We start from the raw sequence: 24,940 nt of genomic DNA on the forward strand, positions 1-24,940 counted from the left end.
TTCAGCCTAGTTTCTCCTTAGAGTGTGCTTTGCGCTCACTGAAAGACTTGTTCGCTGTGTGTACTGTTGAGTGCTGCCTGAGGCTCAGTGCCACACGTATGCCATGTTATTGTTCACACCTTGTCTGTCTAGATAGCTTCAGGCGGCCATTTCTGCTAGCATAAAAGACTGCTGTGCTTTTGTGGCAGAGGCACATAAGAGACTTTTTTTAAAACTAGCTGTGAAAGATATTTCCACTCAGGTGCACTTTAGTTCGCTCACAGCAATATTGGAAAATTAGGGGGTTGAATTAAGGGGAAATTAACATGCTGCCCAATAATTCATTCTGTAATAGGTAAAAATACGAACTGCCATTCACCCTTACGGGACAGATGTGGACCTTTAAAGAGTGGTTTTGAGAACAAAGCACCATGGGGCAAATTCGGTTAACAGCATGTTTGTTTTTCAGAACAAAACCTGCTAATTTCTAGGTTGGGCAGACACTGAAAAGCCTGAAAGACTGCATTTAGCATGGAGTACGTCTCACTCACTTTCTCAAAATACACTTTTTAAATGTAAACTATTATTAAATTTTTAATCTCAGCACAGTTTGCCTGGTGTGACTTATGTTATGTGAATGTGGCATTAAAAAAAGCTCTGGTAAACTGAGTTTCTAAAACTTTTTAAGAAATGTAAATAACGATGAATAGAAATGCTGCTTTAGCTTCCCTACTGAAAAAAAACAGCCTTAACCAGCCTAGGCTGGTTGGCTGGTTTTAGCTGGTCGACCAGGCTGGTTTTAGAGGGGTTTTGGCCATTTACAGGCTGGTTTCCAGCCATTTCCAGACTGGTCTTAGCTGGTCAGGTTGGGAGATAACCAGCTAAAACCAGCTTGACTAGCCTATCCAAGCTGGGAGCCCAGCCAAAACCAGCTATGTCCAGCTTAAACCTGGCTGCTCAAGCTGGTTTTAGCTGGATTTAGCTGGTCATTTTTCAGCCTGACCAGCTAAGACCAGGCTGGAAATGGCTGGAAACCAGCCTGGAAATGGCCAACACCCCTTTAAAACCAGGTTGGTCAACCAGCTAAAACCAGCCAACCAGCCTAGGCTGGTTTAAGCTGGATTTTTCAGCAGGGTACTGAAATGAGTATTAATTTATTTAAAGGGCACCTATGATGAAATTCGTCTTTTGAAGCTGTAAGCTGTTTGGACAGAACTGTGTGTAGGTACAAGTATAGTGTATCCATAGTCATATTGGGGTGATATAATGACGACAAGTCTCTTTTTTTTAAATTCCTGATGTTAAAATAGGATTCAAATCCCTCCCATTTTGAGGCTGACCGCAACACAATATAGGTGTGTGATTTCCATGCAAACTGAAATGATTGACAGCCGCGCATTAATATGTCTCCATAGTAATGCGTAAAATCTTATTAACAAGGCAGGACGTGCATAAAGCAAGTGGGATTTAAAGATCTGTTGAGCTTGCTGTGATCATCAATCATCATCAAATGTAATCAAGATTGAGTTTTACAATGTTAAAAATTTTTAAAACAGTGCATGTTATAATGAATTACATGGATTTTACAGTTTTTATTACATTAACATAACGAATCTTCATACAGCAGTGGATATTAATGTGTATTCTGTCAAAAACAGTGCAAAGTTAAACGGGCGCACTGTGTTTGTGTGTCTGTTGTGTGTCTGTGTACATGCGTGAACTTTGTAATGACATCATTGCAAATGCACAACAAAGGCATCAAATAATCATTGAGATAGTTCTTACTGTAGTATTTCTCACAAACTTTTCATGAGATCTGCTTCTTTCATGCCTGTCACTGTGCTGTTTATCTGAAGCAACCTAGGCGGAGATTGAGGCACATTCTGACAGGCATGGGGGAACAGTGGACGGGGAGAACAAGCATTAAAAGCACCCTCAACAAAAACAGCTACATAGTGTTAAAAGCAGAAAATTACTAACTTCTAGAAGGTATAATAAATTATCTGATGGGTGTTTTGACCTGAAACTTTACAGCCACATTCTGGAGACACAAAAGACTCATCTTAAATCTTGAAAAGTTGTAAAATAGGTGCCCTTTAAACAAACAACAGAAGTAAAAGGTAAATAGAACTAATAACAGTTTAAGTACTACTAAAATGAGAAAACTACTAAAATCACACTAAAAACAAAACTACTAAAAACAAAAATCACAAAGCTAAAATGAAGTAAAAGCTAAAATTAATCATTAAATTAAAATAATTCTGTAATGTCAAAAATTTGGATAAAATTTATAATGTAAATAATTGAGGTAATTAAGTTGTAAATAGCTGAGAATCTACGTGCAGTTTTATTAGAAGTAGTCAGGCAGGCAATGGTGGAACACAGGAGCAAACAGGAACATACAGGTAATCCAAAAGGCAAAGTCAGGTAGAAGGCAAGTGGTCAGTAAAGGCTGCAAAGAATAAATAAAGAAAAAACAAAGCAAGAATCAAACACAGAAAGACAGGTTAACGCCTCATGATATACAGAGTATAAGCAGCTCTCAGCTGTGTGTGTAATCTAAGATGAACCAGTTTGAGCGAAGTGCATGACAAAATTTGTAGTTCATATGGTGACAGGATTGTAGTCCGAGTGAAAATGAATGTTTACCAGTGATCTACAAGCCTGGATCGCTGGTGATTGTGACAATAATGTCAAAATAATTATGATAGATTGCACCAGTGAGCTATCAATCATCATTAAACATGCTAAGGTGGACGAAACATTTGATAAACAGAACATAATTATTTTTTTCTGTGTAAAATCGATAATCAGTTTTTGGTGTCCATTTATTTATTTAGTCTGCTTCACAATGGGAATCATGTGAGAGGGGCCTGTTAGAAGCATTGCCTAATTTGCATATTCTGACTCCTAAAACGGGTGTTGCACGTTAACGGAAAATTTATTCTTAGTGTCTTTTTCCAGGCAAGCTTCACACTCGAACACAATTTCGTTTTAGTCAGTAGGGATGACTTTCATTGCTGCACAAGCTTCTCTGCCATGTGTGGAATGTCAACTGACTTAATTTACTGCATTGTTCAGCCAAATGAGGTAACAATCACAGGCTAGACCACAAGGTTAGGAAAGGGTAGAAGACTTATTTAAAACTAGTTGACACAAAGGACATTCAGCATTGAATAGTTTAGGGTACGCAGATGGCCATGTCAAATCATGATTAATTTAAAGTGATCGCACACAAAAGAAAAAGTCTTATTAGACATTTAAAGAGCTGTTCATTCTCAATACCCTCTGATGCTATTGGTCTGCTTCAGGTCTTGGAGCAACACATGGATGGACGATGGAAAGGACATATCCATGACAGTCAGAGGGGCACTGACCGTGTGGGATTCTTCCCTCCTTCCATCGTGGAGGTTATTAGTCGCAGATCAGGTATTCAAGTGCAAATCACTACAAAGTCAGCGCAAATATGTGGTCCATCACCTGTTTTTATGATGACATCTGCTACTGTAGCTCTCCCTATCTTCATTTCCCACTTTAGATACAGTAGAAATCTGTATCTTTAATAGAGCAAGGAAATTTTCACAGTGTGTCTGATAATATTTTTTCTTCTGGAGAAAGTCTTATTTGCTTTATTTCGGCTAGAATAAAAGCAGTTTTTAATTTTTTAAACACCATTTTAAGGACAATTATTAGCTCCTTTAAGCTACACTTTTTTTCAATAGTCTACAGAACAAACCATAGTTATATAATGATGTGCCTAATTACCCTAACCTGCTTAGTTAACCTAATTAACCTAGTTAAGCCTTTTTAAATGTCACTTTAAGCTGAATAGAAGTGTCTTAAAAAAATATTTAATGAAATATTATTTACTGTCGTCATGGCAAAGATAAAATAAATCAGTTATTAGAGAAGTTTTTTTAATTATTATGTTTAGAAATGTGCTGAATTTTTTTTCTCTCCGTTAAACAAAAATTGGAGAAAAAAAATAAACGGGGGCTAATAATTCTGACTTCAACTGTATATTCAGCTGCAGCCCACCAATGCCTCTGCGGGATAAAAATAGTTTTATATTTTTAAAACAAGATACTTTTTCTAATTATTTTAATTGATAATATCAACATAACATAAGTAATGTTTGCATATTTGCTGCACTGACCAAAAAAAGTTAGATTTTTGTTAGATGTTTATGCTATGGTGTATACGTCTCAACTTTTATGGGCTTTTGCACCAGAGATTGGTGGAAGTACTCATTTTTTCCTTCCTTAAGCAGCAGAAGCTGGGATCTATTTTAGGATTTTTTAATTATCTAAATATAGGATATATATAGATAATTCTTTTGGTGAATCTACTGAAAATAAGCTCAGATTTCAGAAAAAAAATGAAAATAAAAGAGAATATATATATATGTATATATATATATATATATATATATATATATATATATATATATATATATATATATATATATATATTCAATATATCATATTTATATATATATTCAATATATCATATTTATTATTCAATATATCATATTTATGGTGGCTTGAGAAAATCATAACTTTCCGCCAGACTTTCATACAGACTTACGCTTATTTAACTCAGACTACCGATCTGCCAATCACTGATGACCTTTCAACTTACTAACCACACCCTAGCAACCACTTAAAGCACCCTAGCAACTGTTCCATAGACTTCTATTGTAAAAAAAAACTGCTATTGACTTTATATTGGACATACTAGCAACTCATACTAATGACATACTGGTTCAAACTAGAAACATACTAACAAACATACTAATCATACTAACAAACATGCTAATTCATACTTATTTTATGCTAATGGTATGCTAGTTTATACTAGAAACATGCAAATATAATATGACGATATTAAAGCTTTTAGTCCTTTTGTATGAAATTTTAGGTTTGGGACTGCTTATATGTACTGTACATAGGGCATATACGATCTGTGCCACATGGGACACAAAAATCATCCTTTCTGTCGGATACACATTTCTTCTCCTTTATCATGATACTCACAACAAAAATATAGCTTTGATTACAGCATCCTCCATGCTTCAGTTAATTTTATTGAAGGATGCATTGGATGTCACTGTCAGCCAGCACGTATCACTTCAGGGTTAGAGTTTTAGTTCCTATATCGGGTTTTCACTTGAATCGATATTTACATAAGCACGCATAAAAGAGATTGCCAGTATCAAACCATTTCTAGTCATTTTTAATGATCCAAAGGCACTCAAAAAATGCTGGAGGTCACTGGGGTAATAATGCAAATCACAGCATGCTTGAACAAGAACTGGCAACATTCAACTGAAACACAAGACTCTAAATATTGTAAAACAAAGAACAAAGGCACTTAAACTAGGCACAGGTGAACGTAATGGCTAACTATGGAAATAAACACAAATATAAACATAAGCTAATAAACTCTAAACTAATAAAATCTAATCTAAGGTAATAGACGATAACAGAAACAAAAGTTTCGAAATAAAAGTTAACAGAATGGAACATAAACCTGACAGCATTTTAAATCAAGTATTTATCTTAAATTGTTTATTTTTTACATTTAGTTACAATATTGAAATGAAATGGACCTAGATTAATAATTGGAACTGGTGTGTTTTTATTAACTTACATTTAACAACGTTTAATAAATATCTGACAAATGTACTACTCATTTTTAGTTGATACTTTATTTAAAGTTACCAGACTGTAATGTTTTGCCAGAAAAGGGTCACCTTTTTGCTTCAAAGTTCTCAACTTTACTAAATGCCTTAAAAGAAGTAGTACAGAGCTATTTTATTAATATTGATTTGTTTTAAATCTTTTAAAATCCTAAAACTTTTCCATTATTTACAGGTTTAAAATAGAATTTAAATCCCAGATTTGAAATGTGCCGTTCTCTGATGTTTCTATCCCACAGTATGCATATCGAAATAATGCATACTTGAAGTATTGCAGTTCTCATGAATTCTTGAAGACATGCGGACATGTAGTCTATTGATAAAGGCACACACAGACACACACTCTAATGGGATTAACAGGAACATATTGGGGGCAGGCGGATCAGCTTTAGAGCCCTGTGCTTTCATGAAAGAGGGAGCTGGCCTCAGATTTCTGGGGCCTGAGCAGAAAATCTTTCCTTGAAATGAGTCTGGTATTTTTTTTTTCCAGCGGCAGACTCAGCACTCTGTCGTGTCACAGCGTCAACATCCTGCTGCTCGCACGAAATTAGCCTCTGCTCTAAGCTTCTGCCTCAGTACTGCTGAAGAGGACATGATGGAGGCAAAACAGCCACATTAAAACCCAACCACTTATCTTATTGTGCTGGGGTGTTTCTCCCACCTGGTTTATCTTATCCGGATGCTAAAATCCCTGCAGGTCCATCTCATGTTTTGTAATAATTGGAGGGGGAGATGCTAGGTTTTGTCTTTTGTGTGTCCTGTTATTATTTTGTGCAATATACAGTCGTATTTTGAAAATGTCACACTGATTTACATCAATTGGACAAAAACAATGGGTTATTGATGACAGAATTTTTAAATTAATGTATGGGTGAGTGTTAAAAACTGTTTACCCATTTAAAGGGGTCAGTGTTATTTTTCCACCATTTAATTTTATTATTTATTTAATAAATAATAAAAGAAAATATTTTCACAACCCTTTAAAAGTTTGGGTAAGATTTTTAAATGCTTTCACTATGCTCACCTAGGCTACATATACAGTGCTCAGCATATATAAGTACACCCCTGACAAATCTCTCTTTTGAATTCACATTTTTAATAGGAAGCTATACAATATTGTATTTGTGCTTATACAATAGATTAGTCAGTACTGAAGCCAAATCTGGAGCTTATCTAACAAAATAACTTGCGATAACAGTCCAAAAACTAGGACAACCAAATTTATATGTTATAGAAAAAAAATTAAATACAAATTTGAATGAGGAAAAATCAAGAAAATTTAGTAGAACATTTTTGTTGAAAATGTTTACATTGTAATTTTTTTTCGCAATATTTTGCTTGAATTTAATTATCTTTCAATTTCTAAATATGCTTGGTGACTAAAATATTATTTTAACAAATGCATCTGTTTAATAAATCTGTTGTTTAAATGCACCAAAATACATATTCATTTTCAAATGGGGTGTACTTAATTATGCACTGTATTTTATATAAAAATGGTAATCCGTGAAATAGTAATTTCTAATAAATGCTTAAGAATCATTTAAATTGCCCATATTATGGGTTTCATATTGAAAAAAAAAATATATATATATATTATTATATTATATTATTATATTATTATATTATATATATTATAATTTTATTTTATTTATCCGTGTCAATCAAATGCTTTTGATGATATAAAAAAATCTTATTCATGCTGAAAACTTAAAGGTGCAGTAGACGATTGTCTTCAGAAACTGTGCTAGTTGAAAATCTCTACACATTTCAATAGTATTTATTAAAGTAAATGATCTAAATGTATTTATTTGTATTTTTATATTCTGGGTAAGCTATAAGACTTAAAAATGTTCATCCAATTAAATTTTGTCGGTACCACAATTCCTATAATGCTGATAAGAAGCCCAAACTGTCTGTCAACAAATGTAGATATGTACATCTGAAGCCGTTCACGCAGATCCGCCAATTGCTCGTACATGTACGGTGACCTCTACATGAGAAAGAGCAAAACAAATGCTCAATCAAAACTTTTTAAAGTCCTGAATCATTATTGGAGTTACTTTTGCACGCTGGAGAAAGGATGACACCGTGGCTGAAGTATTATTTTTTTTGACCGGTAATATTATGTTTTAAATATTTTAGTCACACAAATCGTATGTAGATTGTATTGTTTTACCAAAAGGTTATATGCACAAAAGTTTTGTTCAGCCACTGATATCTTCCAGCAAACGATTGATGTGACTATTTTGAATTTCATAAGGGACCTTTTATAGCATCAGTAATGTAGACTTTTATTTAGTTTAACAACAAAACATAAGTAAATAGCACTATTCTGCCAAGCCTGCTTTACTGAGCTGAAGTTTTACATTCAAAATTATTTTTTCTGCCATTTTTAATGTGCGCTTTTACGATTTCAGGAGGCGTGGCTTTGGATCGCAGGGCAGGGATTGTGTTGCAAAGATATTATGCTCACCGGTTAGCGTTTGGGCAGATCACCTACTGCACCTTTAATTTGTGTTGCATAATATATTTGATTAATAGTAAGTTACAATTAACAGCATTTCTTTATAAAAAAAAAATAAAATTTATATGAAAATATTACTTTTTCTAATAGAATGCATCCTTGCTGAATACAATAAATAATCCTAATGAGCCCAAACTTTTACAAACAGTTGTTTGTCCATATTATTTGTTATATTTAGAGCATATCTTTAACCCTTTATAGGAAACTTACTAAAATACTCATTGGAAACAAACCTGGAGGGTCCTAGTGGTTTATTACAATACCGTTGAATTTTTATCACTTTAAAAAAATATTTTAATCTGTGTCAATATAAAAAAATATGTAGTGCGTAAAGGGTTATTTGAAGCATCTTTTCATCTTTTTCAAGGATGTTTCATTTGTTTTCATTGTGCCTCATCTGTTTCCATGTTGTGTCAATAGGGGGCGGTCTCTCCCGACAGGCCTCACTGCCCGTCCAGAGACATCACATACTGTCCAGAGCCCTGCCCTCACACAATTCTCATCACACCTCTCACACTGATGACTCCTACACCTTATACTCATCCACTCATCCTACCGTGACTCACCACAACAGCCTGGATCAGCACTCAGGTAGTGTGTGAATTGAATTTGTAGAGATGAATTCAAATACACACTCCACAAAAAGTCCATTCAAGTTCATCTGTGAAAGCAAAAAGTCTGTGAGCATCTGAACAACGGCTCTTTAACCTATGGTAGCTGCATATAGATATGTTTTCCCAAGTTCCCAAGAAAGCTTTTCTTCTGCACTGGTCCTGAAAGGCTGTGACACACAAACCCAATAGTTGTCTACCAATGTTGGGCATCGCTGAGCATCTTTCGCATAGTTTTTGCAGTTTGTTTCACACAGTCAGCACTGGTTGGACACCATTGGTGGCAGTTTGAACATATTGAATCAGAGCTGGGCAGTTGGTGATGCTTATTGGCTGTTATACTTGCTGGCTAATTATTGGCAGATTACTTATTGGCGTTATAGTATGACACTTCCTGACAAACCCAGATTAAACACAATCAGGGTAGATTCTATGAACGAAAATAAGGATGAAACTTGTGTTTTTGCCTATGGCTTTAAACAAACTGAATTTGACATGTCTTCTGCACCATTAATACGTGATTGAAGACTATGAATGCTCACTCTGATCTGCTCATTTAATTACTGAACTGTACAAGCAGCAGTTTAGCAAATTATAACAATTTAAAAAAAAATATTTAACTACATTTTAGTTACTGATCATCAATAATCAGTGTTGTGTAAGTTACATTAAAAAGGTAATAGATTACAAATTTATGACTACTGGAAAATTGTAATCTGATTACATTGCTAATTACTTCATGTAAAAAAGTAATCTGATTACTAATTACTTTGAAGTTACTTCATACTATAAAATATACCTATAAAAATATCAAATAAACTGCAGCTCTTTCAGTAATTGAATATTCACTGAGAAACATTACAATGGGTTGATCACAGCAGCTTGACATATTCAAAAGACTTAACGAGTTCACCCAAAATTCTCTCAGCATTCACTTGTTCAAGCATGTTTTTTTTTTTTGTAGCTCAAAAGTTTGTGGGTGCAAGCCGCATGCTTTCATTGGAAATAACCAACTTGTACGAGCAAAAATGCTATATGTGAACAATTCCATAAGCAGCTACGCTTCTCTTCACAATCAGAAGATACCTTCTCTCCCGATCCTGCTCAAAAATTCAATGTAGCCTGTTTAGGCTGAGTTGGGCTGCTGTGTTCTTGGGCGCCGACGTCCTCGGTGATGAGTGTTGTCGTAGAATCGTAGAAGTGCTTGAACAAGTTGCTGGTCGAGTTAAAGCCATCAAAAGTTCTTTAGAGACTGGACCGCGACTGCATTTCACAGCAATAGTTTTATTTTCTTTGCTCAATGAAATCAAAGAAATGTTTGTATTTCCACAAGAAGCAACCACTCTCGACAGCAATAATGTTAGCTTATGTTCTCCAGCAATTTAAAACCGCATGCTTGTTAACTGACGTTGCAGTGGAAAACGTTATTTAAAAAGAAGTATTATTTTCTTTTAAAAACTAAATTTGTAACGTAGGTAACGCAATTGCATTGACTTAGTAACTGTAATCAAATTGCACAAATTTAAGATGTAATTCGTTACATTACTACATTTCCCCAAAATGTAATTAGAATACAGTAATGCGTTACTTAGGAATGCGTTACACCCAACTCTGTCAATGATATTGTATTCTGACATAATCACTGTTAGTATCTAATGATATTCTTGTTCTCCTCTCTTTGTCTCATCTTATTCTTGGAAAAAAGGTTTTCAACAATGTTAGGTTGTCGTTATTAACAATGTACACTGCTGCTGAAAATGAGCACAAGCCTGTCCCAACAAACACTGATGGGTTACACAGATTTGAACTGTGTCTGTTGCTGTTGGTAAACATACAGTATGTCAGTGCAGTATTTGTTGGCCTTTACCTCAACATTACTTTAATAGTTTCATAATGACATGGTTGTGCCGATTGAAGAAAGTGAGCAAGGAAACCTCTGGGTTTGTTTATCCATTGTTATAGTGTCTTTTACCCATTTTTGATGAATGTCACAAGCAACTGCCACAAGCTGATACAAGTAATTATTTCCTCTCACGAGTTGGTTGTAGTTTGCAGTGTCTTCAAAAGCTACTGTTTAGAGCAGATGTGTGTGTCACAAGGGTCTGCTTTTTTCAGCTTCTTTGATGTTGGTTTGATGTATCACAGCCTTAAGACTCCCCCCTCTGGCCCTATAAAGTGTTTGTGTTTGTTAGGTGCACTTCCCGACAGTCCCAGTGCCCTGTGTAAACCAGAGGATATTTGGGTCCTCAGGACCTCTCTCAATGGTAAGATTTGCCCATTTCTCCAGGCCTCCTTATTTCCCCAAATCGTTTTCTGCGATCCCCATGTTCATTCGATGATCCCAAAGTCTGTAAAGCAATGACACACATTCTCAAGTTGAGGTTTTCCCAGCTATTTCACTGGGTTCCTGTCCCCTTAGGCTTTATTTGTTCCATGTTTGTCAGACTACCATCAGCTTGCCATTCACCGTGCGTTATTTCTGCCCGTCCTGCTCAATGCTTGTATTCCCTTTATGTTTTCTTTTTTCTACAGTAGACTGCTTTTGTTCCCTTTGTCTACATACAGTAGATCTTGCTAGACTATTCAGAGGTCTTCTTGGGTCCCAAGATCTGACCCAGAGTCATTTTTATAAGTTTAGGTCTTTTTGGGTCCATCCAGTGCAAAAATTACAATTACTGAGAACAAGGCTTCAGCATACAGTATGTCCGTTTTAACCCATTTCCAAGGCTTTTTTTTCAGAGTTTTGGACTAGAAATAATTGGTTTGGGTTTCTAAATCTAAGCGGACCAATGAGATCTCTAGTTTGGAAGTCATAGTTGCAAAAAAATTGCCCTTATTTGTTGCTCAATCCTGCAGTAAAGCAGTAAAGCAGAGGTTTATAGGAAACAAAATCTCTTCACCTGTTCATGTTCTTTCCGCCTTTGTTTTGCTCCTCTTTCTTTCAGCAGGTGACAGGAACAGCATTGGAAGTGCAGGCAGCATGGGCAGCAGTCGCAGTGCTGGCAGTGGACAGAGCACAGAGGGAAACTTTCCAAATAATGGACCCTATCAGTCACCTTCTGCTGTCCAGGACAACAGCAAGGTGGGCTTCAGTGTCACAACATCCAGTGCATGCAATGAAGCCCAAATAATACTTAACCCTTGTGTACTGTTTAAATTGATTACCCTTTTGTTATGTTTGTGGCTGTTTTTGCCCAAATGGCTTCCATTATAATGTAATTTTTTGACTGCAAAGCTATGACACCACATAATCATGCATTATTGTTTTTTTTTCCTATTGGGAAGTGGGAAAATTTAAATTTTTGCTGTTAAACATCGGTTGGCACTATTAACCTATTAGGCCTGTGCAAAAAAAAAAAAGTTTTTGACTTTTATATAGAGTACTATGAAGTAAAACAGCAGACTATAGTGTACGTGCATAAAAACACTTAACGTTTACCATGTTCTGAGAGCTGAGCTGCTTTTTTTCTCTCTCACACACTTAAATGCACACACACTACATATAACCATATCATTTTTAGCCAGAAACTAAGCTTTTTTGCACTGCAACTGATGATCAATAGTAAAAATAACACATTTTACCTCTTCCCAACTGAGAAAACCAGCAACAATCAAGAATGTCTGATTGTATGGTGTCATAGAGCAGGGGTTCCCAAACTTTTCAGCCCGCGACGCCTAAAATAACAATGCCACAGACTCGCAATCCCCAAATTCCTCGGAGGTGGTTCTAAATATACAAACATTGCTCACACAACAATAGGCCTAAATAAACACAAAAATATGCAACAGTCTAAAAACCATGTCAATTTTATAGTAATTTATTAATTTGTTTAATTTAATATTAATGTCACCTAATGAAACTGCTGGGCACAATGTTTCCAACACAAGTCTATTCTTGGTTTAATTTTGGAGATTGCCACTCAGACATCATTGTCAGTGTTCAGTTGTGGCCTGTATTTATTTTTGATGTCTTTGGTTGCCATAAAGCTGTCAGAAAGTTTAACCCGGTGCTATAAAATCATTATGCTGCAGCTGACACTATTGCTGTGTTTCTATCTAATTTAAACAAACCAATCGTTACTACTAAAAAGTACTATTTTTATATTCTGTGGGTTATGGTAAAAATATGGTTAATTATAAGTTTAATAACATTTATTTAACTTTTAGAAATCATCCACTGTCATTGTTCTGTGACCCTCCCCCAAGAGGTCCTGACCCCCAGTTTGGGAACCACTGTCATAGTGGACAAAATTAGCCACAAGCATAAATAAAGTGTAGTAAATTTCCCCAGGATGTATTGTACAATTTTTGAAAACTTTCAAAGCATTATCTCAAAATGTCAAAATTTTTGTCACCAAAAATCATTCCATTTGCTGAAACCCAGAGAAAGTTGTGGCCAATGTAAGACTCAAAATAACCCCAGAGTGAATGAAAACATCCTGAACAGCACATACGTGTATAATAAGTGTAATACTACTTATACAATTATTATGCATTGAGAGATCACCATACTCCACTGCGCATCTCCTGCACGTACAGTAGCTGAGGTGTTGTAAGCATTTATGCGTCTGTGTTGGTCTTGTAATAACACTTCCAAAATGATAGTAGGTAGCGGAGTTTCTATGTTACACCATGTCAAGTTCTTTGGTGTTGTAAACGTTCAACAACTTTAAACTTAAAATAAACACAAAATGAAAGTATCCATCTGGAGCTGCTCCACGGCTCTTAGCCCCACCCACACTCGTCACAGCTACTGTAAGCTGGCCAATCATAGATCTTCCATATTGTCGCAATGTGTATTTAAATATTTTTTTAAGAGTTGCAAGAAAACTACTACACCTACCATCAAGATGCAACCTGTAGCACAATGATGTAGTGGATAAGGTCCAATATGTAGTGACGTTGTAACACCCACTATTTTAACTTGTGATGGTTGGGTTTAGGGTTAGTGTAGATGTAAACACCACACAATGTAATGGGTCATTTTGTAATTAAAGTAAATATTTATTTTTTCTAGCAACAACCATATTGAACTTGATCTTGTGCTACAGGCTGCAGCGAGGACACACTCCGTACCATGTACACTCTGTGTCGAAGTGTAAATTGGCCTTAGTGGCACGCATTCACAAATGTGGAAGAAAGGTAGAGATTTTGTGATTCCATGTGTATATGTTTGTGCGCATCGATTTTCTTTAGGAAGCTGAAGCTGTGAGAACTTGAGTAAAAATGTGCAGCACTGATTAATTCTTAAGATAGAGACCCCCTCCAAGAACAGTACAGAGATTTCATGGTTCATGAGGCACTAAAAGGAAAAAATAATTACTGTTATATATAGAAGCCCAGAGAAGCAGGGCATGCTTTTTTGTGATCTTAATTCCTTATTTTTCTTATCTTGTCAAGAATTTTTTTAGTTAGTTAGACATAATATTACAAAAGTATTGGTGTACACTACGTACCAATATTAAATAACTGTTATCCTAGTATTATTGTACTAAATATTCAAAAACTTTATATATAAAATAAACAAATATTAATTTAATTAATTAATGACACCAGCTGCAATGCCGCAAGAGTTATCCCCCTCCATCCTTCATCAAAACCCAAAAAAAGAGACATCCGGGTCTTCTCACAAGTCTGTTGAGAGGGGATAACTCTTGCGGTACACAGTTAGTTGTTTTTGTTACACTACTGTAAATAAAGTCTAATGGTCTCCAGGTACACAGTGTCTTAAAAAAAAAAAAAACAAGCAATAACATATTATACAAAAATTAGACTGCTTATCGTGCTACATGAATAAGAAAGACTAAATTTTGTACAGGAATAGCGGCGCAATAATTGTTTTATTTCCTTTTTTTGTCGATGAGATAATGATGGCGAAATGATGACTTATTTATTTTTAGCTGCATAAGGCTTAAATAAAAATAGTGTTTTCGTATGAAGATCAAAGAATTTGATCAAAGGTTTACGAGAACTGAAAGGCTACAGTGCTTCACTTCACTTTTTTTTTCCGCTTTTTCTTTGTGAATTTATGACTAAAAACTGGACAATAGGTGGATTGGATTACTTGTTGGCGAAAATCGATCACACTGAATCCATATGTCTTGTTGCTGGGAGTGGAATTGAAGCGTTCTGTCAATATTTGGGTTATTATTTAACAAGGTAATGCGGGGATATAAATCAGGTGAGGTGGAAAATGTATACATATGATATTATCATATCATATTTCATTTACCATCTAATTACTAAATATAATTAAAGTTGGAGGGATTTATACAAAATTCTAAATGTAAATTTGGACTAATATATATATATATTTTTGGAAATGTAATTTATCTTTGATGTAAAGAACATTACAGATGTATTTATCTTAATGATTCATTCGATGCGTCTGTGCATCATAAAACTATTGACTACTCACATTTTTTATAGATTTTTATTTGGTCTTGTAAAAGGATTTTGCTCAGCATATTAACATAAACATACAGTAGCTCACCATCAATGGTATTGCCACCTTATTACATAACACAGTAAATTTTACATGCAGCTGAATACGATTACTCATGCCGCAGCATGTATTGCATTTAAACCACCATAGAACCCCTAATGTTGATCTCATGCTGAGACTCAACCCAATATTCTCAATGACTGAGTGTAAGCATTTATAACAGAGGGCCTTACATTTGAAATGAAAGAGATATTCATTTATGTTCTTGCTGATAATAATGAATATGCATGTGTAGTAATTAGACTCTCTGTGTGGAGTCTTTCAGTAGACATCTCTCAGAGCTATTTCTGCCAGACAGCTGTTGAGTTAAACTTGACACAGTACTGTGGTTTTCTTCTTTTCAGATGCCTCCCTCTGCTGGAGAACTGCTGGAACAGACCCAGGATCCTACAAAACACATGGACCCTCATTCAGGTTAGCACTGTCTTCAGATCTGCTGTTCCTGCTTGCTCTGTTGAAGAATAACAACTCAGCTCATAAAAAAAAAAAATTCCTTGTTTAAAAAAGATACATGTCACTATTGGCAACTTTATTAGATATACTTTGCATGTATTCCTTTATGCTGTCAGAAACACCTTCATTCTTTGAGCATTGATTCAACAATTTAGCATATTTGTTAGCTGCACATCCATGATGCCAGTCTCCTGTTTCATTACATTTATATTTCAAGTTATTAAAGTCATCATAGACATTATCATGTTCAAGAAACCCATTTGAGAAGATTGGAGAGTGTTTTTTGTTCTGCTGGTAGTAAGCTGCCATCTCAAGATAGATCCACTAGGTCACAGGAGAGGGACATGGTCATCTGTGGCATGTTAAATAATGTTCAGAAAATATCGCCCACACTATTACACCAACAGCAACTGCCTGAAATGATGATACAACACCAGATATATCAATGCTTTTGTGTTGTTTTTGCCCCTACAATCTGAATGATACAGCAGAAACCTAGACTCGTCAGAACAGGCAAACGTTTTCCAATCTTTGTCCAGTTTTAGTGATCCTGTGTTTATTGTAGCTTCAGTTTGTGGTTTTTAGCTGACAGGAGTGCCACCTCTTCAGCTGAAGTTCATCTGCTTTCAAGTTGTTGTGTACAGACCTCCACTGTAACAAGTGCTTTTGTGAGTCACTGTTGTGTTTTTATCAGCTCAAACTAGTCTGGCTATTTTTTGACCTTGAGTGTTAACAAGGCATTTTCTCCCACAGAACTGCTGCTCTCTAGATATTTTTTTCCTGAATTATTTTCTTTAAACCCTAGATGTTGTGTGAAAATTCCAGTGAATCAGCTGTTTCTGAAATACTCATACCAGCTTGTCTGACACAAACAACAAATACAATGTTCAAAGGTGGCAAATAATGAAAATCCGGATAGACAGTACCAAGGCATGGCTGAATAGTAGGAGTTCAGTATGTGGAAATGTTATGGGTGAAAAAACAGACCAATTAGAATAAAACACAGACTGTAATATTGCAAATGGGTCCATTAAAACACACTTCATAAGCTGCGTTGGATTGGCCACAACATTTTCTAATGAGAATACAACAATGATAATTTTTTCCCTTATTTTTAAGATTATCTAAGCTTATATTAAATTTACTCTCTATGTGGGATTCTTATTTTATGGCATGGAGACCGCACTGCACTACTTTTTTACATAGTTTTCTCATGGCACCATGTGCATTAGGGTTGTCCCGATCAGATTTTTTGCCCATGAGTCATTTGATTTTGAGTATCTACCGATACTGGAACCTGATTTGATACTTCTATAATACATAAAAAAAAAGAAAATAGAAAAAACAGATCCAGAATGTTCCTTTATTTTTTTTTTTTTATTTAATTCCCATTATTTTAACTTTCAACAACTCTGTTAACAAGCAAAACACTTCTGTGGCGTAGCTTGAACAATCAATTAATAAATAAAATATTTTTTACATGCCCCATAAGCAAAAGAAATCCAGGGTTCTCTACAAAGGCAAATGGCAGGTCAATTATTGAGATCATTTGTGCTATCTTGGCTGGGATGTCCCGTGCGTTTTCGCTGTTATTGGGCATTTTCTGTCTTTTTCAAACTCTCCTGCTGTGTGAGGTGACTCATCTTTGGTTGGGTTGCCTGGGTAAATTCACTGTATTGTCAAGTTTTTTTTTGTTTTTTTTGAGGTGCCTAATCAGGTTTGTTGTGTTAAATGTAGCCTTTTCCTTTCCACCTTTTTCCTTTCCACCTTTTGCTATGGCAATGTTGTCGTCATCAACTTTATAATACCTCCAGGCCACAGACATACTTGTGCTTTCTGCTTCAAGCTGCTTATGTGTTCTACTTGGCTGGATTTTAACCAATAGCGTCTCTGCAACAAAGTGATGTCATGCCGCACGCATTGCTGTTTCTGTGTGAAGCCAAGAAAGAGGTCCAACTCTGTGCCAACGCCTGACTATAGATGTGTTATAAAATAATGAGAATACATATATACATATATGTTCGAGTTTTGATCAGGAGGTAACGTCCGATTCCAATCGAGTCTGAAACCTATTTTTGAAACCTAAAACCTATCGGGCCCAATTTCCAATCATGGGATCGGATCTAGACATCCCTAGTGTGCATTCACTTCTAGAAAACAATGCTTAGAAATTTGAAACATGTGGCATGTCACTTTACATCTGGCTTCTGGTAGCATTTCTCAGCCAACCACCTTTTCACAGCACATCAGAGCTGCATCTTATTGAATCAGTGCACTATGGTCCCTTTCAAAGTTACTTGAGTCAACTTTTTTCCTGATTCTTATGCTCAGTTTAATCTTCAACAGATCATTCCTGATCAAAGCTTCTACCTACATACATTCAGTTGCTGCCATGTGGATGGTTTTACACTTGCGTTAAAGAGCTGTTGGTCAGATGTACCTATTAAAGTGGCCAGTGAATGTATATATGTATTAGAATATGAATGTATACAATTAGATCAACAGTAATTGTTTAAAGACAATTGAAAGTTGCACTAAATGTAAAGAAACATTAGCAGTGTTCTCTAGCCAACTCTTACAAAATGTCATATCCTTGGGATCTTCCACGTGTTGTCTTGTCCATGAAAAAGACATATTCAGTGACTAGTAATAGAAATATGTCACCTCAGATCCCCCATAAGCTGTTTGATTCGTTGATCTATTGCATTTTTAAAAGAACATGCTCCACTAGATCACAATAAAGAGCTTAAAATCCCAGCTCATTTTTGTCTGTGAAGAAAGATACTGTGCAGTGTCAGATTTCACTAGGAGGGCAGGACACAATGACAGAGGCAAAACTGTATGCAAGTAAGAAATGGCAAGGAAAAGAGGAGAATTTGAGAGGGAGAGAAGATTATCAATGACATGGACACACAATTTGTAGGGATTTATGCTTGAAGAGGATCTAAAAATAAGCATGAGATCAAGAAACTTTGCTGAAATCAGCTTATTTTATGGAGGTGAGTTAAATGGAGGCTTATTTACATGCATGTCATTTTCACTACTGACATTTTTTTTTAAAAGAGGACATTGGTTTAGGTGCATCTTTGTGCCTTGTTACAAGCTATTGAGTTGTCATTATATGATTTTTATTGTTTAATAACTTTTTGCCAAACACATTTTGTCATAAAGATACATAAAGTACAGCATGTCATCAGAAAAGAAAGTGATATGTTTGTCTGTCTCTCACATGAACACATTACATAATCACTCATCAGAACAGCCTTAGGCCTTAAAATCCTCTTCGTGTCAGCAATTGCTTTTTTGGTATGATCTATTGTTAATGAAGATAAAAAAAACACTGCCTCGGGTCACAGAAGAACATTTTTCTCCTGCTGAAACATGTACTTTATCAACATACTGATGTGTAAACGTGCAGGTACAATAACATGCATGAAAGACGGTGCTGTGATTCCACACACCACAGCCTAAAGGCATTAGCCAAGGCTTTCACCAACAGAGATGTATGTGTGTGTGTGTGTGTGTGTGTGTGTGTGTGTGTGTTTAGGTGCTCTTGGACGGAGGATTCCTCTGAGCAGCTCCAGACCTGGAGAACAACATGTCATCCATCAACAGCTGCTTCTAGATGGCAGGGTGAGAACAAGGAACAGCACATTACCATACTACTCATATATTTGTTGCAGGATGTATTATTTTCGCAGTGTAGCTCACGCTATGCATACTGTAAACCACATACTTGATGTCTATAGAAAACAAACCAAAAAAATAGTTCTTACAATGCAATGCACTTGATTTGACTTTTCCTGTGTGAAAGATATTTTAGCCATTTTTATTTTAGTTATTTTTATTATTTATGTTTTTTAGCTCATCTTTTTATCCAAAACTAGTTATTGAGCTAGAGCAGCAAAATTAATGATATATTATTATTATTATTATGTAATTATTAAGTTATTATTAGAAGTATGATATTACATATTTTTTTGCTTGTGTATACTTTATTGTACCATTTCTGGGAAATGGGGACAAGGTGGCTCAGTGGTTAGCAATGTCACTTCACAGCAAGAAGGTCACTGGTTTGAGTCCTGGTGTGTGTGGAGTTTGCATGTTCTCCCCATGTTCACATGGGTTTCCTGTAGTAGTATGGGTTTTAGGTTTCCCTCACACAGTCCAAAGACGTGGTATAGGTGAATTGAATAAACTGAAATGGCGGCAGTCTATATGTGTGCATATGAGAGTGTATGGGTGTTTCCAAGTACTGGGTTGCAGCTGGAGGGGGCATCCTCTGTGCAAAACATATGCTGGATAAGTTGGAGGTTCCCTGATGAATAAAGGAACTAAGGAAAATAAATGATTGAATGAATTTCTGAAATGTTTGTCATGGACATACATGACATGATTAGGCAATGCATCCAATACAATAAATGAAACATCAAATTACACATAAAATATCCTATCCCTGAATTGTTACTCGTACCATTTTATACATCTTTTTATTTTTGATTGACAAAAAAACGTTATATCATTTATAAATATACTATGAAATAATGTATACTATTAAATTAAATGTACAGTACAGTTGACCATTCAGTTTTTTTCTTCTGTTGAACAAAAACCAAGACATTTATAAGAATGTTGAGGAAAAAGTAGCCAATTGTTTTCTTTAACAGAAAAAAGAAACTCAAACAGGTTTGCAACAAGCAGAGGATGGATAAATGATGGCAGAACTTTGATTTTTGGGTGAACTATCCCGTTAATATTTTTGTTAAGCACTCTGCACTCTAAATGAACAATAATGTGAATGTTGTTATTATTATTATTATTATTATTATTATTATTATTATTATTATTATTATTATTATTTGTTACTATATGATATAGCGTATCAAACAATATTAAAGTGCAAAATGGGTAAACACATGAGTTCACCCAATTTTTCAATTATTTTTGTTTTTGCAGACATAGTAAAACAAGGAACAGATAGACAACCCTATCATGAAAAAATAATCTGTGCAAAATGTTAAAAAAAAACATAAAACAACGAAAAATGGTGACATACGGTACAAGACCTATATGACCTACAAGAAGACTGGATGTAAAGAGAGAGATAGTTTTTTATTTTATTTTATTTTTTAACAAATCTTCAGAATTAAACAACACTATTAGTCTTTACGGTGTTTTAGAAAAAAAGACTGGATCCCACATTTGATCAAATTTTGCAGAGTTCCCAGAAGTGGTATATCTAATTCTTTCCAAATGTAAAGTGGAGGTAAGCCCAAGAAGCCAGTCAGAAAAAAGAGACCTAACATTTTTCTTCCAGAAACAAAGGATGAGTTCAACCCATTTTGAAAATGAATATTTTTATGAGAAAAGATAATGTACTTCAGTGCATTTGAACAGAACAGATTTTTTAAACAGATACATTTATTAAAATAATAAAAAGATAGTACATTTAAATGCATGTGAAATAATGTAAACATTGCAACATTAAAAAAAATTGTTTGTCTAGATTTTTCCCCTGTTAAAAATTGTTGTTTATTATTTTTTCCTTACATATACATTTGGGCTGCTACTTTTTGGACTGTTATATTAAGTTATTTTGTTAGATTTACTCCTAATTTGGTCATAATACTGACTAATCTAATGAATATGCACAAATATGATATAGTAAAGTATATTGTAAGTACAAATGTAAAATTGTTCATATGTATCTGCATACCCGTATTATTAGTAGCAACCTGTACATGTATTCATCTATTGTAAATCTCTTTTCATAGTTAATACAACCTGCATGTAATGTTCATAGTACATCCATCTGTAAATATCATCATCGTTTTTCTATAGTTGCACTTTATAACTTATACCTATATCCTGCACTTGCTGCTATTGCATTCCTGATCTAATCGTATCTAATCTAAAGCATCCTATAGTAAATATAAATTTAAAGAATAGATTTGTATGTGGTGTGCTCATATTTGCTGAGCACTGTTTAGGATGAATAACATGTATGTCTAATCATGTACATATGTACAATCTACAAATGCAGCTGTAGTTAGGTTATGTCCTGATGTTGTAAACAATTATAACACACATTATTTTACTTTTACTTGCTGTTTATTTATTTTAGGCTGCATTTCTGTATATTAATCAATCAACCAATCAAATTTTATTTATATAGCACACCTCCAAACAAATCAATGCAGTTAAAAGGGCTTTACGGGTAAGAACAAGCAATTGACTTTTTTGTACTGTGCATTATCAAGTAGAAAACTATTAGTCCTTATAGTTAACTTGTAGCAAACTAGCCATTAGAATAATAGATGTAAGCATAGCAAAACAAAATCATCTATTTTTCGTTTAGTTTTCAGTAGTATGCCTATTAGCGTTTTCACAAACTAGCGAACTGGATGTAAATGACCTTTGGCCTTTGACATCACTGACCCAATGTGCTTTTCTGCATAATGCTCAATCATTTCTTTGTTGTAGGATGCCGAGGCTATTTACCAGTGGCTGTGTGAGTTTCAGCTGGAGCAGTACACATCTAATTTCCTCACAGCTGGTTATGATGTGCCCACAATCAGCAGAATGACCCCGGAGGTGAGCCGTCCTTTGCTGTGCAGCAACGTTTTAAGTATGCAGGCTTTTTTCTGCCACAGCACATTGGTATTCACAACCACTTTCAGTAACATTTCAAAGCCGAGCATAACTGTTATCATCTTTCTGAGATGCTTCTGAAGTGTGTCAATCCGTTTCTTTTATGCTTTTAGGATCTCACCGCTATTGGTGTTACAAAGCCTGGTCACCGCAAGAAGATCTCCATGGAAATTGGCAACTTGAATATACCGGAGTGGTTGCCAGATTACATTCCGGTAATCAGTGCTATATTTTCATATGCATAACCATTTTAGCTATTTAGAGATACATACAGTGCTCAGAATATATGAGTACACCCCTCACAAATCTCTTATTTATATTTATATTTTCTGCAGGAAGCTTTACAATATTACATTTGTGCATATACATTAGTTTAATCAGTAATGAAGCCCAATCTGGAGCTAATCTAACAAAATAACTTGCAATAATGCTTAAAAAATGATGAGCCCAAATTTATATGATAGGGAATATTCTTAACTAACATTTTATTTTTTGCTAAATTTTGCATGAATTTAAATGTAAGGGTGCTGTGGTGGCCCAGTTGTTGGTACTTTCGCCTCACAGTAAGAAGGTTGATGATTTGATCCCCGGCTGAGTCAGTTGGCATTTTTGTGTGGAGTTTGCATCCATTCCCATGTTCATGTGGGTGTCCTCCAAGTGCTCTGGATTCCCCCACAAGTCCAAAGACGTGCTATAGGTGAATTGAATAAGCTAAATTGCCCGGAGTGTATGTGTGGTTGTTTATGCAAGAGTGTATGGGTGTTTCCCAGTGCTGGGTTGCAGCTGAGAAATAGTTAAAAGTATTTCTTTTCAAAATTGGTTGTACTCTTTTATGCTGAGCACTGTATATAGGCTGAATCTAAGATTATGTATATGAGCTGTGTTCAAGATTATGATATGCATAACGGGTGTTTTAGTAGTTGATAGGAATGTGTTTTTTTGTAAACAAAAAGGATTGCTATTGGTCAAAAACATTCAACTGAAGTGTAATAAAATATTCACGAAATATGAAAAGCTAAAACTAAAGGAAACTAACAACAGTTACTGAAAAACTAACTGAAATCAAATAACAATTAGCATAAACAATAATAATAACAATTCACTTTATTTATGATGCACTTTATTTATGATGCACTTTATTTAAACTCAGAGCACAACAAGAAAAACAACATCAAATAAAAATGTAACCCTACAAGCTTACAAATATTCCAGTAACAAGCCAAAAGTCACACCTCAATAATCAATAAAACAATCAAATAATAAGCAAAAAGATTATAAACTGCATATATATGACCGTGATAAACACAAATTAAATAGTTTACTGAAAAGTCTTTATGAAGTTTCTTAAAAATAATCCAGAGCAACGGCTTTCGTAATAAGTCTATTTACATAATTTACAAAATGTGCAATGCAAATTATATATATATATATATATATATATATATATATATATATATATATATATATGTATGTATGTATGTATATATGTATATGTATATATATATATATATATATATATATATATATATATATATATATATATATATATATATATATATATATATATATATATATATATATATATGAAGTCAGAATTATTAGTACCCCTTAGATTATTTTCTTTTTTTAAAATATTTTTTTAAATATATTATGATACATTATATGTATATGATATGTATATGATACATTATGATATATTATATATTATGATATATTATATACTTATAATGTTTAACAGAGCAGGTAAATTTTCACAGTATGTTTGATAATGTTTTTTCTTCTGGAGAAAGTCTTATTTGTTTTATTTTGGCAAAAAAAAAGCGGTTTTTAATTTTTTAAACACCATTTTAGGGTCAAAATTATTAGCCCCCTTAAACTATATATTTTTCGATAGTCTACAGAACAAACCATCATTGTACAATAACTTGCCTAATTACCCTAACCTGCCTAGTTAAACTAATTAACCTAGTTAAGCCTTTAAATGTCAATTTAAGCTGTATAGAAGTGTCATGAAAAATATCTAGTCAAATAATATTTACTGTCATCATGGCAAAGGTAAAATAAATCAGTTATTTCAAATGTGTTATTAAAACTATTATGTTTAAAAATGTGTTGACAAATTCTTCTCTCCATTAAACAGAAATGGGGATAAAATAAACATGAGGGCTAATAATTCAGGGGGGCTAATAATTCTGACTTGAACTGTACATATGCAGAACTTGTTTTAATTTAGCATCAGATTTTGCAAAGGAGTTGTTGGTACCATTGCTCAGATAGGCTGGAAAATGCACATGCACTTTACATTAATCAGAGCAAATAAAACGAGGGGATCTATTTACATTTCTGTTTATCTTTTTTGTTTCAGTCTGATATTGGGAAATGGCTCAGTGCTATTGGGCTGCCGCAGTACCAGAAAAAACTAGCTGAGAATGGATATGACTCCATAAGCATAGTGCAGGATATCACATGGGAAGATCTGCAGGAAATTGGCATCACTAAGCTGGGTAAGTAAG

General features: G+C 34.6%; 1 protein-coding gene across 14 annotated transcripts in view; it reads left to right on the forward strand.

Annotated features, from left to right (window-relative positions):
• Positions 1 to 24,940, forward strand: part of caskin2a (CASK interacting protein 2a) — an 85,089-nt gene that overhangs the window by 49,017 nt on the left and 11,132 nt on the right. For 2 of the 14 annotated variants that reach the window (XM_087276104.1, XM_087276102.1), the window contains 9 exons: positions 3,291 to 3,408; positions 8,628 to 8,798; positions 11,011 to 11,082; positions 11,764 to 11,900; positions 15,668 to 15,737; positions 19,324 to 19,409; positions 22,260 to 22,370; positions 22,541 to 22,642; positions 24,793 to 24,931. In XM_087276104.1, the coding sequence (XP_087132230.1) occupies positions 3,291 to 3,408; positions 8,628 to 8,798; positions 11,011 to 11,082; positions 11,764 to 11,900; positions 15,668 to 15,737; positions 19,324 to 19,409; positions 22,260 to 22,370; positions 22,541 to 22,642; positions 24,793 to 24,931 (1,006 nt within the window). Of the gene's footprint in view, positions 1 to 3,290; positions 3,409 to 8,627; positions 8,799 to 11,010; positions 11,083 to 11,763; positions 11,901 to 15,667; positions 15,738 to 19,323; positions 19,410 to 21,951; positions 21,994 to 22,259; positions 22,371 to 22,540; positions 22,643 to 24,792; positions 24,932 to 24,940 lie in introns of all 14 variants that reach the window. The other 12 variants (XM_087276105.1, XM_087276103.1, XM_087276110.1 and 9 more) reach the window with 9 other exon arrangements.

This window comes from Danio rerio, chromosome 12, assembly GCF_052040795.2.
Source record: "Danio rerio strain M-AB ecotype USA chromosome 12, GRCz13ab, whole genome shotgun sequence".
NCBI classification, from domain to species: Eukaryota; Metazoa; Chordata; class Actinopteri; order Cypriniformes; family Danionidae; genus Danio; species Danio rerio.